The sequence below is a fragment of the Phyllobates terribilis genome, unplaced genomic scaffold, assembly GCF_046119375.1.
Source record: "Phyllobates terribilis strain yellow unplaced genomic scaffold, ASM4611937v1 Scaffold_14__1_contigs__length_39327217, whole genome shotgun sequence".
NCBI lineage: Eukaryota > Metazoa > Chordata > Amphibia > Anura > Dendrobatidae > Phyllobates > Phyllobates terribilis.
Window position 1 is genome coordinate 30,109,767 of NW_027362774.1, and position 13,241 is coordinate 30,123,007.

At 59.0% G+C, this 13,241-nt stretch overlaps 2 protein-coding genes across 4 annotated transcripts in view; both read left to right on the top strand.

The window, feature by feature from the left end:
• HYDIN (HYDIN axonemal central pair apparatus protein) overlaps positions 1-12,774 on the top strand; it is a 313,905-nt gene extending 301,131 nt beyond the window's left edge. For all 3 annotated transcript variants that reach the window (XM_073659829.1, XM_073659831.1, XM_073659830.1), the window contains exons 80-86: positions 76-295; positions 443-655; positions 895-1,058; positions 1,206-1,356; positions 11,123-11,353; positions 11,435-11,659; positions 11,740-12,774. In XM_073659829.1, coding sequence (XP_073515930.1) covers positions 76-295; positions 443-655; positions 895-1,058; positions 1,206-1,356; positions 11,123-11,353; positions 11,435-11,659; positions 11,740-12,228 — 1,693 coding nt within the window. In that variant the 3' untranslated portion in view covers positions 12,229-12,774. The remainder of the gene's footprint in view (positions 1-75; positions 296-442; positions 656-894; positions 1,059-1,205; positions 1,357-11,122; positions 11,354-11,434; positions 11,660-11,739) is intronic.
• LOC141175919 (uncharacterized) lies at positions 1,506-8,222 on the top strand. Its single transcript, XM_073659919.1, has 6 exons — positions 1,506-1,775; positions 2,669-3,395; positions 4,547-4,612; positions 6,794-6,895; positions 8,017-8,100; positions 8,215-8,222. The coding sequence occupies exons 1-6, from the start codon at positions 1,506-1,508 to the stop codon at positions 8,220-8,222; spliced, it is 1,257 nt and encodes a 418-aa protein (XP_073516020.1).
• Positions 12,775-13,241: the final 467 nt, after the last annotated feature.

A 13,241-nucleotide genomic window follows, 5' to 3' on the forward strand; every position in this document is an offset into this window, starting at 1 on the left:
CGGCTCCTTTCTTCCCCGGCGGCTCCACTCTTCCCCGGCGGCTCCGCTCTCCGTTACCCTTTCTCTCTGTTGCAGGTTCCAGTGGGACATGACAGATTTCCAGCCGGATTTCTCCATCTCGCCGGCGTCCGGTTACATCACAGCCGGCACTGAGGTCACATTTGATGTCGTCTTCCACCCGGCTGAGATCCGCTCGGACGTTCACTATAAGAACTTGCTCTGCTGCATTGAAGGAGGCAGAACGTTGGCGCTGACGCTGTCCGGATCCTGTGTCGGCCTCCCGTCTACGAAGGAGGTAATGGCTTCCCGACCACTTGTAGCTGATGGCAGCTGCCGTAAGGCTGCACCTCCCCCATCGCGGCTGACGTCACAGCTTGCCGGTCAGTGACCAGTACATCGCCGCCATGTCGTCAGGGTCTGTCTAATGCACCTACTGTTACAGGTGGTCAACTTTCAGTGTCAGGTACGGAGTAAGCAGACACAAGTCATTGCCCTGAGCAACAAAACCAACCAGACATGGAATCTGCGGCCGGTGATAGACGGGGAACATTGGAGCGGAGCCGACTTCATCACTGTGGAGGCTCATCAGCAGAACAAGCCCTACGTGGTCACCTACCAACCCCTGCTCATGAGCGCAGAGGGCAGGAAGCATCAGGTACCGTCCTGGGTCACGTCCGTATATTATGTCGAGCCCCGTCCTAAGTTATGTCCTTAGGTTATATCAGGCCCTGTCCTGGGTCACGTCCTTATGTAATATTGGGCCCCTTCCTGGGTCACCTCCTTATGTAATATCGGGCCCCTTCTTGGTTCACATCCTTATTTAATATCGGGCCTCTTCATGGGTTCTGGGCTCCTGACCAACCTCTATAATGGTGAAGTGTCTGCTGATTTTAGGGCTCACTCTTCTTCCCGCTGCCGGACGGCACCGGATTGCTCTACCTCCTCCACGGTCAGGCTGAGCCTCCTAAATCTTCCGGATCTGTGATCAGAGAGGTCCCGTGCAAGACGTCATACACTGAACTGCTGAGCGTCAGCAACTGGCTGCGCAAAACCCAACGGTGAGAAGGGCCCCGGGTGGACTTGGACTGTGGTCAGTGCCAATACTGTGCACCACGTTCCTTAGATCTGTACAGACACGCTGGCATCAGCCCGGGCACAGGGCATTATTCCTACAGCTACACTGTATGTTAATCTTCTGCTTACAGGTTTCGCGCCATTGTTGAGATCCTAAAGCCAGAACGTATGGACAGTGCCACCACCATCAAGGGTCTGGATTACATGGAGGTACCCGGAGGAGCCAGGAGAGACTACAAACTTAATTTCCACTCTCACAAAGAGGGCACCTTCTCTACCAAGGTATGAAATCACCGAATCGGCAGCTGATGAAATGGTCTGTACAGGAAACCATCACCCAGACGTTCCACCGTCTGCAGCTGACCTGTCACTTTCATCACTTGGTCAGTGGTGCAGGTGAAGGACTCAGTGCGGCTCGGCAAGTGGTCACAATGCTGGATCCAGTGCGACTCGGGGAGTGGTCGCAGATCCTGGATCCAGTGCGACTCGGGGAGTGGTCACAAGTGCTGGATCCAGTGCAGCTTGGGGAGTGGTCACAAGTGCTGGATCCAGTGCAGCTTGGAGAGTGGTCGCAGATCCTGGATCCAGTGCAGCTTGGGGAGTGGTCGCAGGTGCTGGATCTAGTGCGGCTCGGGGAGTGGTCGCAGATCCTGGATCCAGTGCGGCTCGGGGAGTGGTCGCAGGTGCTGGATCTAGTGCAGGTCAGGGAGTGGTCGCAGGTGTGGGTGCTGGTTTTGGTGCAGGTCAGGGAGTGGTTGCAGGTGTGGGTGCTGGTATTGGTTCAGGTGCGGGTGCTGGTTTTGGCGCAGGTCAGGGAGTGGTCGTGGGTGTGGGTGCTGGTATTGGTGCAGGTCAGTGAGTGGTCGCAAGTGTGGGTGCTGGTATTGGTGCAGGAAAGAGTGGTCGCGGGTGCAGGTCAGGGAGTGGTTGCAGGTGCTAGTATTGGTGCAGGTCAGGGAGTGGTCGCGGGTGCTGGTATTGGTGCAGGTCAGGGAGTGGTCGCAGGTGCGGGTGCTGGTATTGGTGCAGGTCAGGGAGTGGTCGCAGGTGCTGGTATTGGTGCAGGAAAGGAAGTGGTCTCAGGTGCGGGTGCTGGTATTGGTGCAGGTCAAGGAGTGGTCGCAGGTTCGGGTGCTGGTATTGGTGCAGGAAAGGGAGTGGTCGCAGGTGTGGGTGCTGGTTTTGGTGCAGGTCAAGGAGTGGTCGCAGGTTCGGGTGCTGGAATTGGTGCAGGAAAGGGAGTGGTCTCAGGTGCGGGTGCTGGTATTGGTGCAGGTCAGGGAGTGGTCGTGGGTGTGGGTGCTGGTATTGGTGCAGGAAAGAGTGGTCGCGGGTGCAGGTCAGGGAGTGGTTGCAGGTGCTAGTATTGGTGCAGGTCAGGGAGTGGTTGCAGGTGCTAGTATTGGTGCAGGTCAGGGAGTGGTCGCGGGTGCTGGTATTGGTGCAGGTCAGGGAGTGGTCGCAGGTGCGGGTGCTGGTATTGGTGCAGGTCAGTGAGTGGTCGCAAGTGTGGGTGCTGGTATTGGTGCAGGAAAGAGTGGTCGCGGGTGCAGGTCAGGGAGTGGTTGCAGGTGCTAGTATTGGTGCAGGTCAGGGAGTGGTCGCGGGTGCTGGTATTGGTGCAGGTCAGGGAGTGGTCGCAGGTGCGGGTGCTGGTATTGGTGCAGGTCAGGGAGTGGTCGCAGGTGCTGGTATTGGTGCAGGAAAGGAAGTGGTCTCAGGTGCGGGTGCTGGTATTGGTGCAGGTCAAGGAGTGGTCGCAGGTGCGGGTGCTGGTATTGGTGCAGGAAAGGGAGTGGTCGCAGGTGTGGGTGCTGGTTTTGGTGCAGGTCAGGGAGTGGTCGCAGGTGCTGGTATTGGTGCAGGAAAGGAAGTGGTCTCAGGTGCGGGTGCTGGTATTGGTGCAGGTCAAGGAGTGGTCGCAGGTGTGGGTGCTGGTATTGGTGCAGGAAAGGGAGTGGTCGCAGGTGCGGGTGCTGGTATTGGTGCAGGTCAGGGAGTGGTCGCAGGTGTGGGTGCTGGTATTGGTGCAGGAAAGGGAGTGGTCTCAGGTGCGGGTGCTGGTATTCGTGCAGGTCAAGGAGTGGTCGCAGGTGTGGGTGCTGGTATTGGTGCAGGAAAGGGAGTGGTCGCAGGTGTGGGTGCTGGTTTTGGTGCAGGTCAGGGAGTGGTCGCAGGTGCTGGTATTGGTGCAGGAAAGGAAGTGGTCTCAGGTGTGGGTGCTGGTATTGGTGCAGGAAAGGGAGTGGTCGCAGGTGTGGGTGCTGGTATTGGTGCAGGAAAGGGAGTGGTCGCAGGTGCGGGTGCTGGTATTGGTGCAGGTCAGGGAGTGGTCGCAGGTGCGGGTGTTAGTATTGGTGCAAGTCAGGGAGTGGTCGCAGGTGCTGGTCAGGGAGTGGTTGCAGGTGCGGGTGCTGGTATTGGTGCAGGTCAGGGAGTGGTTGCAGGTGTGGGTGCTGGTATTGGTGTAGAAAAGGGAGTGGTCGCAGGTGCTGGTATTGGTGCAAGTCAGGGAGTGGTCGCAAGTGCGGGTGCTGGTATTCGTGCAGAAAAGGGAGTGGTCGCACGTGTGGGTGCTGGTATTGGTGCAGTTCAGAGAGTGGTCGCAGGTGCGGGTGCTGGTATTGGTTCAGGTCAGGGAGTGGTCGCAGGTGTGGGTGCTGGTATTGTAGCAGGTCAGGGAGTGGTCGCAAGTGCGGATGCTGGTTTTAGTGCAAGAAGGGAGTGGTCATAGGTGTGGGTGCTGGTTTTGGTGCAGGTCGGGGAGTGGTCAAAGGTGTGGGTGCTGGTATTGGTGCAGGTCAGGGAGTGGTCGCAGGTGCGGGTGCTGGTTTTGGTGCAGGTCAGGGAGTGGTCGAAGGTGTGGGTGCTGGTTTTGGTGCAGGTCAGGGAGTGGTCGAAGGTGTGGGTGCTGGTATTGGTGCAGGTCAGGGAGTGGTTGAAGGTGTGGGTGCTGGTATTGGTGCAGGTCAGGGAGTGGTCTGAGTTGTGAATGCTGGTTTTGGTGCAGGTCATGGAGTGATCACGTGTGCTGGTATTGGTGCTGGAAAGGGAGTGGTCGCAGGTGTGGGTGCTGGTATTGGTGCAGGTTAGGGAGTGGTCGAAGGTGTGGGTATTGGTGCAGGTCAGGGAGTGGTCGCAGGTGCACGTGCTGGTATTGGTGCAGAAAAGGGAGTGGTCGCAGGTGTTGGTGCTGGTATTGGTGCAGGTCAGGGAGTGGTCGCAGGTGTGGGTTCTGGTATTGGTGCAGGTCAGGGAGTGGTCGCAGGTGTGGATGCTGGTTTTGGTGCAGGTCAGGGAGTGGTCGCCGGTGCGGGTGCTGGTATTGGTGCAGGTCAGGGAGTGGTCACAGGTGCTGGTATTGGTGCAGGTCAGGGAGTGGTCGCAGGTGTGGGTGCTGGTATTGGTGCAGGTCAGGGAGTGGTCACAGGTGCGGATGCTGGTATTGGTGCAGGTTAGGGAGTGGTCACAGGTGCGGGTGCTGGTTTTGGTGCAGAAAAGGGAGTGGTCGCAGGTGTGGGTGGTGGTATTGGTGCAGGTCAGGGAGTGGTCTCAGGTGTGGGTGCTGATATTGGTGTAGGTCAGGGAGTGGTCTCAGGTGTTGGTGCTGATATTGGTGCAGGTTGGGGAGTGGTCTTAGGTGTGGGTGCTGGTGTTGGTGCAGGTTGGGGAGTGGTCGCAGGTGTGGGTGCTGGTTTTGGTGCAGGTCAGGGAGTGGTCACAGATGCTGGTGTTGGTGCAGAAAAGGGAGTTGTCGCGGGTGTGGGTGCTGGTTTTGGTGCAGGTCAGGGAGTGGTCGTGGGTGGGTGCTGGTATTGGTGCAGGTCAGGGAGTGGTCGCAGGTGCGGGTGCTGGTATTGGTGCAGGAAAGGAAGTGGTCTCAGGTGCGGGTGCTGGTATTGGTGCAGGTCAGGGAGTGGTCGCAGGTGCGGGTGCTGGTATTGGTGCAGGTCAGGGAGTGGTCGCAGGTGTGGGTGCTGGTTTTGGTGCAGGTCAGGGAGTGGTCGCAGGTGTGGGTATTGGTTCAGGTCTGGAAGTGGTCGCAGGTGCCAGTGCAGGTCAAGGAGTGGTCACAGGTTCGGGTGCTGGTATTGGTGCAGAAAAGGGAGTGGTCGCAGGTGCGGGTGCTGGTATTGGTGCAGGTCAGGGAGTGGTCGCAGGTGAGGGTGTTGGTATTGGTGCAGGTCAGGGAGTGGTCGCAGGTGTGGGTATTGGTTCAGGTCAGGAAGTGGTCGCAGGTGCCAGTGCAGGTCACGGAGTGGTCGCAGGTTCGGGTGCTGGTATTGATGCAGGAAAGGGAGTGGTCGCAGGTGTGGGTGCTTGTTTTGGTGCAGGTCAGGGAGTGGTCGCAGATGCTGGTATTGGTGCAGGAAAGGGAGTTGTCGCGGGTGTGGGTGCTGGTTTTGGTGCAGGTCAGGGAGTGGTCGTGGGTGTGGGTGCTGTTATTGGTGCAGTTCAGGGAGTGGTCGCAGGTGCGGGTGCTGGTATTGATGCAGGAAAGGAAGTGGTCTCACGTGCGGGTGCTGGTATTGGTGCAGGTCAGGGAGTGGTCGCAGGTGCGGGTGCTTGTTTTGGTGCAGGTAAGGGAGTGGTCGCAGGTGTGGGTGCTGGAATTGGTGCAGGTCAGGGAGTGGTCGCGGGTGTGGGTGCTGGTCAGGGCGTCGTTGCAAGTGCGGGTGCTGGTATTGGTGCAGGTCAGTGAGTGGTCGCGGGTGATGGTATTGGTGCAGAAAAGGGAGTGGTCGCAGGTGCGGGTGCTGGTATTGGTGCAGGTCAGGGAGTGGTCTTAGGTGAGGGTGTTGGTATTGGTGCAGGTCAGGGATGGTCGCAGGTGCTGGTCAAGGAGTGGTTGCAGGTGCGGGTGCTGGTATTGGTGCAGAAAAGGGAGTGGTCGCAGGTGCGGGTGCTGGTATTGGTGCAGAAAAGGGAGTGGTCGCAAGTGCACTTGCTGGTTTTGGTGCAGAAAAGGGAGTGGTCGCAGGTGTGGGTGCTGGTATTGGTGCAGGTCAGAGAGTGGTCACAGGTGCGGATGCTGGTATTGGTGCAGGTAAGGGAGTGGTCGCAGGTGTGGGTGCTGGAATTGGTGCAGGTCAGGGAGTGGTCGCGGGTGTGGGTGCTGGTCAGGGCGTCGTTACAAGTGCGGGTGCTGGTATTGGTGCAGGTCAGTGAGTGGTCGCGGGTGCTGGTATTGATGCAGGAAAGGGAGTGGTCTCAGGTGTGGGTGCTGGTGTTGATGCAGGAAAGGGAGTGGTCGCAGGTGCGGGTGCTGGTATTGGTGCAGGAAAGGAAGTGGTCTCAGGTGCGGGTGCTGGTATTGGTGCAGGTCAGGGAGTGGTCGCAGGTGCGGGTGCTGGTATTGGTGCAGCAAAGGAAGTGGTCTCAGGTGCGGGTGCTGGTATTGGTGCAGGTCAGGCAGTGGTCGCAGGTGTGGGTGCTGGTTTTGGTGCAGGTCAGGGAGTGGTCGCAGGTGTGGGTATTTGTTCAGGTCTGGAAGTGGTCGCAGGTGCCAGTGCAGGTCAAGGAGTGGTCGCAGGTTCGGGTGCTGGTATTGATGCAGGAAAGGGAGTGGTCGCAGGTGCGGGTGCTGGTTTTGGTGCAGGTCAGGGAGTGGTCGCAGATGCTGGTATTGGTGCAGTTCAGGGAGTTGTCGCGGGTGTGGGTGCTGGTATTGGTGCAGGTCAGGGAGTGGTCGTGGGTGTGGGTGCTGGTATTGGTGCAGTTCAGGGAGTGGTCGCAGGTGCGGGTGCTGGTATTGGTGCAGCAAAGGAAGTGGTCTCACGTGCGGGTGCTGGTATTGGTGCGGGTCAGGGAGTGGTCGCAGGTGCGGGTGCTTGTTTTGGTGCAGGTAAGGGAGTGGTCGCAGGTGTGGGTGCTGGAATTGGTGCAGGTCAGGGAGTGGTCGCGGGTGTGGGTGCTGGTCACGGCGTCGTTGCAAGTGCGGGTGCTGGTATTGGTGCAGGTCAGTGAGTGGTCGCGGGTTCTGGTATTGGTGCAGAAAAGGGAGTGGTCGCAGGTGCGGGTGCTGGTATTGGTGCAGGTCAGGGAGTGGTCGCAGGTGAGGGTGTTGGTATTGGTGCAGGTCAGGGAGTGGTCGCAGGTGTGGGTATTGGTTCAGGTCAGGAAGTGGTCGCAGGTGCCAGTGCAGGTCAAGGAGTGGTCGCAGGTTCGGGTGCTGGTATTGATGCAGGAAAGGGAGTGGTCGCAGGTGTGGGTGCTTGTTTTGGTGCAGGTCAGGGAGTGGTCGCAGATGCTGGTATTGGTGCAGGAAAGGGAGTTGTCGCGGGTGTGGGTGCTGGTTTTGGTGCAGGTCAGGGAGTGGTCGTGGGTGTGGGTGCTGTTATTGGTGCAGTTCAGGGAGTGGTCGCAGGTGCGGGTGCTGGTATTGATGCAGGAAAGGAAGTGGTCTCACGTGCGGGTGCTGGTATTGGTGCAGGTCAGGGAGTGGTCGCAGGTGCGGGTGCTGGTATTGATGCAGGAAAGGAAGTGGTCTCACGTGCGGGTGCTGGTATTGGTGCAGGTCAGGGAGGGGTCGCAGGTGCGGGTGCTTGTTTTGGTGCAGGTAAGGGAGTGGTCGCAGGTGTGGGTGCTGGAATTGGTGCAGGTCAGGGAGTGGTCGCGGGTGTGGGTGCTGGTCAGGGCGTCGTTGCAAGTGCGGGTGCTGGTATTGGTGCAGGTCAGTGAGTGGTCGCGGGTGATGGTATTGGTGCAGAAAAGGGAGTGGTCGCAGGTGCGGGTGCTGGTATTGGTGCAGGTCAGGGAGTGGTCTTAGGTGAGGGTGTTGGTATTGGTGCAGGTCAGGGATGGTCGCAGGTGCTGGTCAAGGAGTGGTTGCAGGTGCGGGTGCTGGTATTGGTGCAGAAAAGGGAGTGGTCGCAGGTGCGGGTGCTGGTATTGGTGCAGAAAAGGGAGTGGTCGCAAGTGCACTTGCTGGTTTTGGTGCAGAAAAGGGAGTGGTCGCAGGTGTGGGTGCTGGTATTGGTGCAGGTCAGGGAGGGGTCACAGGTGCGGATGCTGGTATTGGTGCAGGTAAGGGAGTGGTCGCAGGTGTGGGTGCTGGAATTGGTGCAGGTCAGGGAGTGGTCGCGGGTGTGGGTGCTGGTCAGGGCGTCGTTGCAAGTGCGGGTGCTGGTATTGGTGCAGGTCAGTGAGTGGTCGCGGGTGCTGGTATTGATGCAGGAAAGGGAGTGGTCTCAGGTGTGGGTGCTGGTGTTGATGCAGGAAAGGGAGTGGTCGCAGGTGCGGGTGCTGGTATTGGTGCAGGTCAGGGAGTGGTCGCAGGTGTGGGTGCTGGTTTTGGTGCAGGTCAGGGAGTGGTCGCAGGTGTGGGTATTGGTTCAGGTCTGGAAGTGGTCGCAGGTGCCAGTGCAGGTCAAGGAGTGGTCGCAGGTTCGGGTGCTGGTATTGATGCAGGAAAGGGAGTGGTCGCAGGTGTGGGTGCTGGTTTTGGTGCAGGTCAGGGAGTGGTCGCAGATGCTGGTATTGGTGCAGTTCAGGCAGTTGTCGCGGGTGTGGGTGCTGGTATTGGTGCAGGTCAGGGAGTGGTCGTGGGTGTGGGTGCTGGTATTGGTGCAGTTCAGGGAGTGGTCGCAGGTGCGGGTGCTGGTATTGGTGCAGCAAAGGAAGTGGTCTCACGTGCGGGTGCTGGTATTGGTGCGGGTCAGGGAGTGGTCGCAGGTGCGGGTGCTTGTTTTGGTGCAGGTAAGGGAGTGGTCGCAGGTGTGGGTGCTGGAATTGGTGCAGGTCAGGGAGTGGTCGCGGTTGTGGGTGCTGGTCACGGCGTCGTTGCAAGTGCGGGTGCTGGTATTGGTGCAGGTCAGTGAGTGGTCGCGGGTGCTGGTATTGGTGCGGAAAAGGGAGTGGTCGCAGGTGCGGGTGCTGGTATTGGTGCAGGTCAGGGAGTGGTCGCAGGTGAGGGTGTTGGTATTGGTGCAGGTCAGGGAGTGGTCGCAGGTGTGGGTATTGGTTCAGGTCAGGAAGTGGTCGCAGGTGCCAGTGCAGGTCAAGGAGTGGTCGCAGGTTCGGGTGCTGGTATTGATGCAGGAAAGGGAGTGGTCGCAGGTGTGGGTGCTTGTTTTGGTGCAGGTCAGGGAGTGGTCGCAGATGCTGGTATTGGTGCAGGAAAGGGAGTTGTCGCGGGTGTGGGTGCTGGTTTTGGTGCAGGTCAGGGAGTGGTCGTGGGTGTGGGTGCTGTTATTGGTGCAGTTCAGGGAGTGGTCGCAGGTGCGGGTGCTGGTATTGATGCAGGAAAGGAAGTGGTCTCACGTGCGGGTGCTGGTATTGGTGCAGGTCAGGGAGTGGTCGCAGGTGCGGGTGCTTGTTTTGGTGCAGGTAAGGGAGTGGTCGCAGGTGTGGGTGCTGGAATTGGTGCAGGTCAGGGAGTGGTCGCGGGTGTGGGTGCTGGTCAGGGCGTCGTTGCAAGTGCGGGTGCTGGTATTGGTGCAGGTCAGTGAGTGGTCGCGGGTGATGGTATTGGTGCAGAAAAGGGAGTGGTCGCAGGTGCGGGTGCTGGTATTGGTGCAGGTCAGGGAGTGGTCGCAGGTGAGGGTGTTGGTATTGGTGCAGGTCAGGGATGGTCGCAGGTGCTGGTCAAGGAGTGGTTGCAGGTGCGGGTGCTGGTATTGGTGCAGAAAAGGGAGTGGTCGCAGGTGCGGGTGCTGGTATTGGTGCAGAAAAGGGAGTGGTCGCAAGTGCACTTGCTGGTTTTGGTGCAGAAAAGGGAGTGGTCGCAGGTGTGGGTGCTGGTATTGGTGCAGGTCAGGGAGTGGTCACAGGTGCGGATGCTGGTATTGGTGCAGGTAAGGGAGTGGTCGCAGGTGTGGGTGCTGGAATTGGTGCAGGTCAGGGAGTGGTCGCGGGTGTGGGTGCTGGTCAGGGCGTCGTTGCAAGTGCGGGTGCTGGTATTGGTGCAGGTCAGTGAGTGGTCGCGGGTGCTGGTATTGATGCAGGAAAGGGAGTGGTCTCAGGTGTGGGTGCTGGTGTTGATGCAGGAAAGGGAGTGGTCGCAGGTGTGGGTGGTGGTGTTGATGCAGGAAAGGGAGTGGTCGCAGGTGTGGGTGGTGGTATTGGTGCAGGTCAGGGAGTGGTCTCAGGTGCGGGTGCTGGTGTTGGTGCAGGTCGGGGAGTGGTCTCAGGTGTGGGTGCAGATATTGGTGTAGGTCAGGGAGTGGTCTCAGGTGTGGGTGCTGGTGTTGGTGCAGGTCGGGGAGTGGTCTCAGGTGTGGGTGCTGATATTGGTGTAGGTCAGGGAGTGGTCTCAGGTGTGGGTGCTGGTGTTGGTGCAGGTCGGGGAGTGGTCTCAGGTGTGGGTGCTGATATTGGTGTAGGTCAGGGAGTGGTCTCAGGTGTGGGTGCTGGTGTTGGTGCAGGTCAGGGAGTGGTCGCAGGTGTGGGTGCTGATATTGGTGTAGGTCAGGGAGTGGTCACAGGTGTGGGTGCTGGTGTTGGTGCAGGTCAGGGAGTGGTCTCAGGTGTGGGTGCTGATATTGGTGTAGGTCAGGGAGTGGTCTCAGGTGTGGGTGCTGATATTGGTGTAGGTCAGGGAGTGGTCTCAGGTGTGGGTGCAGGTGTTGGTGCAGGTCGGGGAGTGGTCTCAGGTGTGGGTGCTGGTGTTGGTCGGGGAGTGGTCTCAGGTGTGGGTGCTGGTGTTGGTGCAGGTCAGGGAGTGGTCTCAGGTGTGGGTGCTGATATTGGTGTAGGTCAGGGAGTGGTCTCAGGTGTGGGTGCTGATATTGGTGTAGGTCAGGGAGTGGTCTCAGGTGTGGGTGCAGGTGTTGGTGCAGGTCGGGGAGTGGTCTCAGGTGTGGGTGCTGGTGTTGGTCGGGGAGTGGTCTCAGGTGTGGGTGCTGGTGTTGGTGCAGGTCAGGGAGTGGTCTCAGGTGTGGGTGCTGATATTGGTGCAGGTTGGGGAGTGGTCTTAGGTGTGGGTGCTGGTGTTGGTGCTGGTCGGGGAGTGGTCGCAGGGTTAGATGCTGGTTTTGCTGTGGCTCGGGCTCTTGCAATGGAGGGCAAGGAGATTACTGACATCTTCTGTCTTTTTCCTCGGTTCTAGGTCACTTTCCGCAATGAGACAACACAGGAATACATGTTCTATTATGTTACATTTAAAGCCACCGCTCCGGGCATCATCAGCACCATAGAACTGGTGACACCTGTGCGGCAAAGCACTGCAGCCACCCTGTGCGTGGAGAATCCACTGGGGGCGCCGGTCACCTTCACCACGGACTGCAGAGTGCCAGAGATTAATCTTCCCCCACATATCACCGTGCCGGCCCAGTCTGAGGTATCCCATCACTGTCCCTGTGCTCAGAGGGCACGCAGCCGGCCGCACTGCCCACCATGCCCATCTGCTTCTCTTCTCCAGGGCACGCTCATGTTTGAGTACCAGCCTCTGCGAACTGGCGAGTCCACAGGAAGGCTGACGCTACAGAGCAATGATCTGGGCTTGTTCCAGTACGACCTCCTCCTGAAGGCAACGCCCGCCGTGTCCGAGAAGCCGCTTTTCTTCCGCACAACCCTGGGCGCCAGTCAGATCCTGAGCGCCAGATTCATGAACTTCACTCGTCAGAAGACTGAATACAGCTGTAAGGTGAGCGCTGCTCTGGAGAAGCAAGGGTCGTCTTTAGCCTCGCTCGCCCTGACTTTCTCATCATTTTCTCCTCTCTTCAGGTTGATAATTCAGATTTCCACGTGGACAAGGTGGTCATGGCGGCTCCGGGTTCCCAGGGCGGCTCGGAGGTCAGCGTGGAGGTGACATATGAACCCGTTCAGCTCGGAGAGTCCCGCGCTGCGCTGCACATCTCGTCTCCGCTGGGGGGTGAATACATCATCCCACTATTCGGCTCGGCCCTGGCCCCTAAACCGCAAGGACCGCTGCAGATTCGTGCCGGTGCCAGTGTCTCCATCCCCTTTAAGAATGTTTTCTTGCAGCCGACAACCTTCAGTTTTCAGACGGATCCTGCTGTGTTCGTGGTGAAGCCCTGTGACCCCGTGCGCCCCAAGAAAACCCACCACATATCTGTGTCATATGAAGCCCCTCCAGGTAGCAGCAGGACCCCTGTGACCGGCAGACTGGTTGTTTCGTGTCCTCGTGCCACAGGTGTGGCCCAGGGAATCTACTGGGTGTATTACCTGAAGGGCATGCCGTCTGACAAGTGACAGCAGAGGCACCAGCGCCCAGAAACCCATCCTGGTGCCTCAGCCGCATCTGTGATCGCTGTTACTTACTCTGTCCTCTGCGGTGGCGGCCCTGCCTCCGCCCCTCCCCTGCGGTGGTGGCCCTTCCTTCCCCACTCCCCCATCTTCTGTGGTGGCGGCTCTTCCTCCGCCCCACCCCCGTCCTCTGCGGTGGCGGCCCTTCCTCCCCCCCTCCCCTGCGGTGGTGGCCCTTCCTCTGCCCCTCCCCCATCCTCTGCGGTGGCGGGTCTTCCTCCGCCCCACCCCCCGTCCTTTGCGGTGGCGGTCCTTCCTCCGCCCCTCCCCTCCGGTGGTGGCCCTTCCTCCGCCCCTTCCCCCTCGCCTGCGGTGGTGGCCTTCCTCCACCCCTTCCCGTCCTCTGCCGTGGCAGACCCTCCTCCACTTCTTCCGGCGCCAGCTGATGACTCTGATCAACCTTGGAACTACAGAACATGAAGCAGAGCTTCAGTCCTCCACTGTAGAGGAGATAAAGGCTGATAAGAAAGAGCAATAAATGAATTCACAAACCTCCTGTTCTCACATAAGAAAATCATTGGCGATCTGAAAAATAAAGTTGTCAATCGGATAGAGGGGTGTCCTCAGTTGTCAGTCGGGGAGGGGGGTATCCTCATTGTCAGGAGAGAGGGTGTCCTCAGTCGGAGAGAGGGGGTGTCCTCAGTTGTCAGGGTGTGTCCTCAGATGTCGGGAAGGGGTGTTCTCAGTTGTCAGTCGGAGAGGGGGTTGTCCTCAGTTGTCACAGAGGGGTGAGTCCTCAGTTGTCAGTCGGAGAGGAGGATGTCCTCAGTTGTCAGAGAGGGGGATGTCCTCAGTTGTCAGAGAGGGGGGAGTCCTCAGTTGTCAGTCAGAGAGCTGGGAGTCCTCAGTTGTCAGTCGGAGAGGGGGAGTCCTCAGTTCTCAGTCGGAGAGGGGGATGTCCTCAGTTGTCAGTCGGAGAGGGGGATGTCCTCAGTTGTCAGTCGGAGAGGGGGGAGTTC

Excerpts from the sequence above, each read along its gene's own strand:
- LOC141175919 (XM_073659919.1), top strand. The coding sequence starts at position 1,506 with ATGCTGGATCCAGTGCGACTCGGGGAGTGGTCGCAGATCCTGGATCCA. Across the intron at positions 3,396-4,546 it reads GGGTGCTGGTATTGGTGCAG|GTGCGGGTGCTGGTTTTGGT; the intron begins GTCAGGGAGTGG and ends GAGTGGTCACAG. Across the intron at positions 6,896-8,016 it reads GGGTCAGGGAGTGGTCGCAG|AAAAGGGAGTGGTCGCAGGT; the intron begins GTGCGGGTGCTT and ends GTTTTGGTGCAG.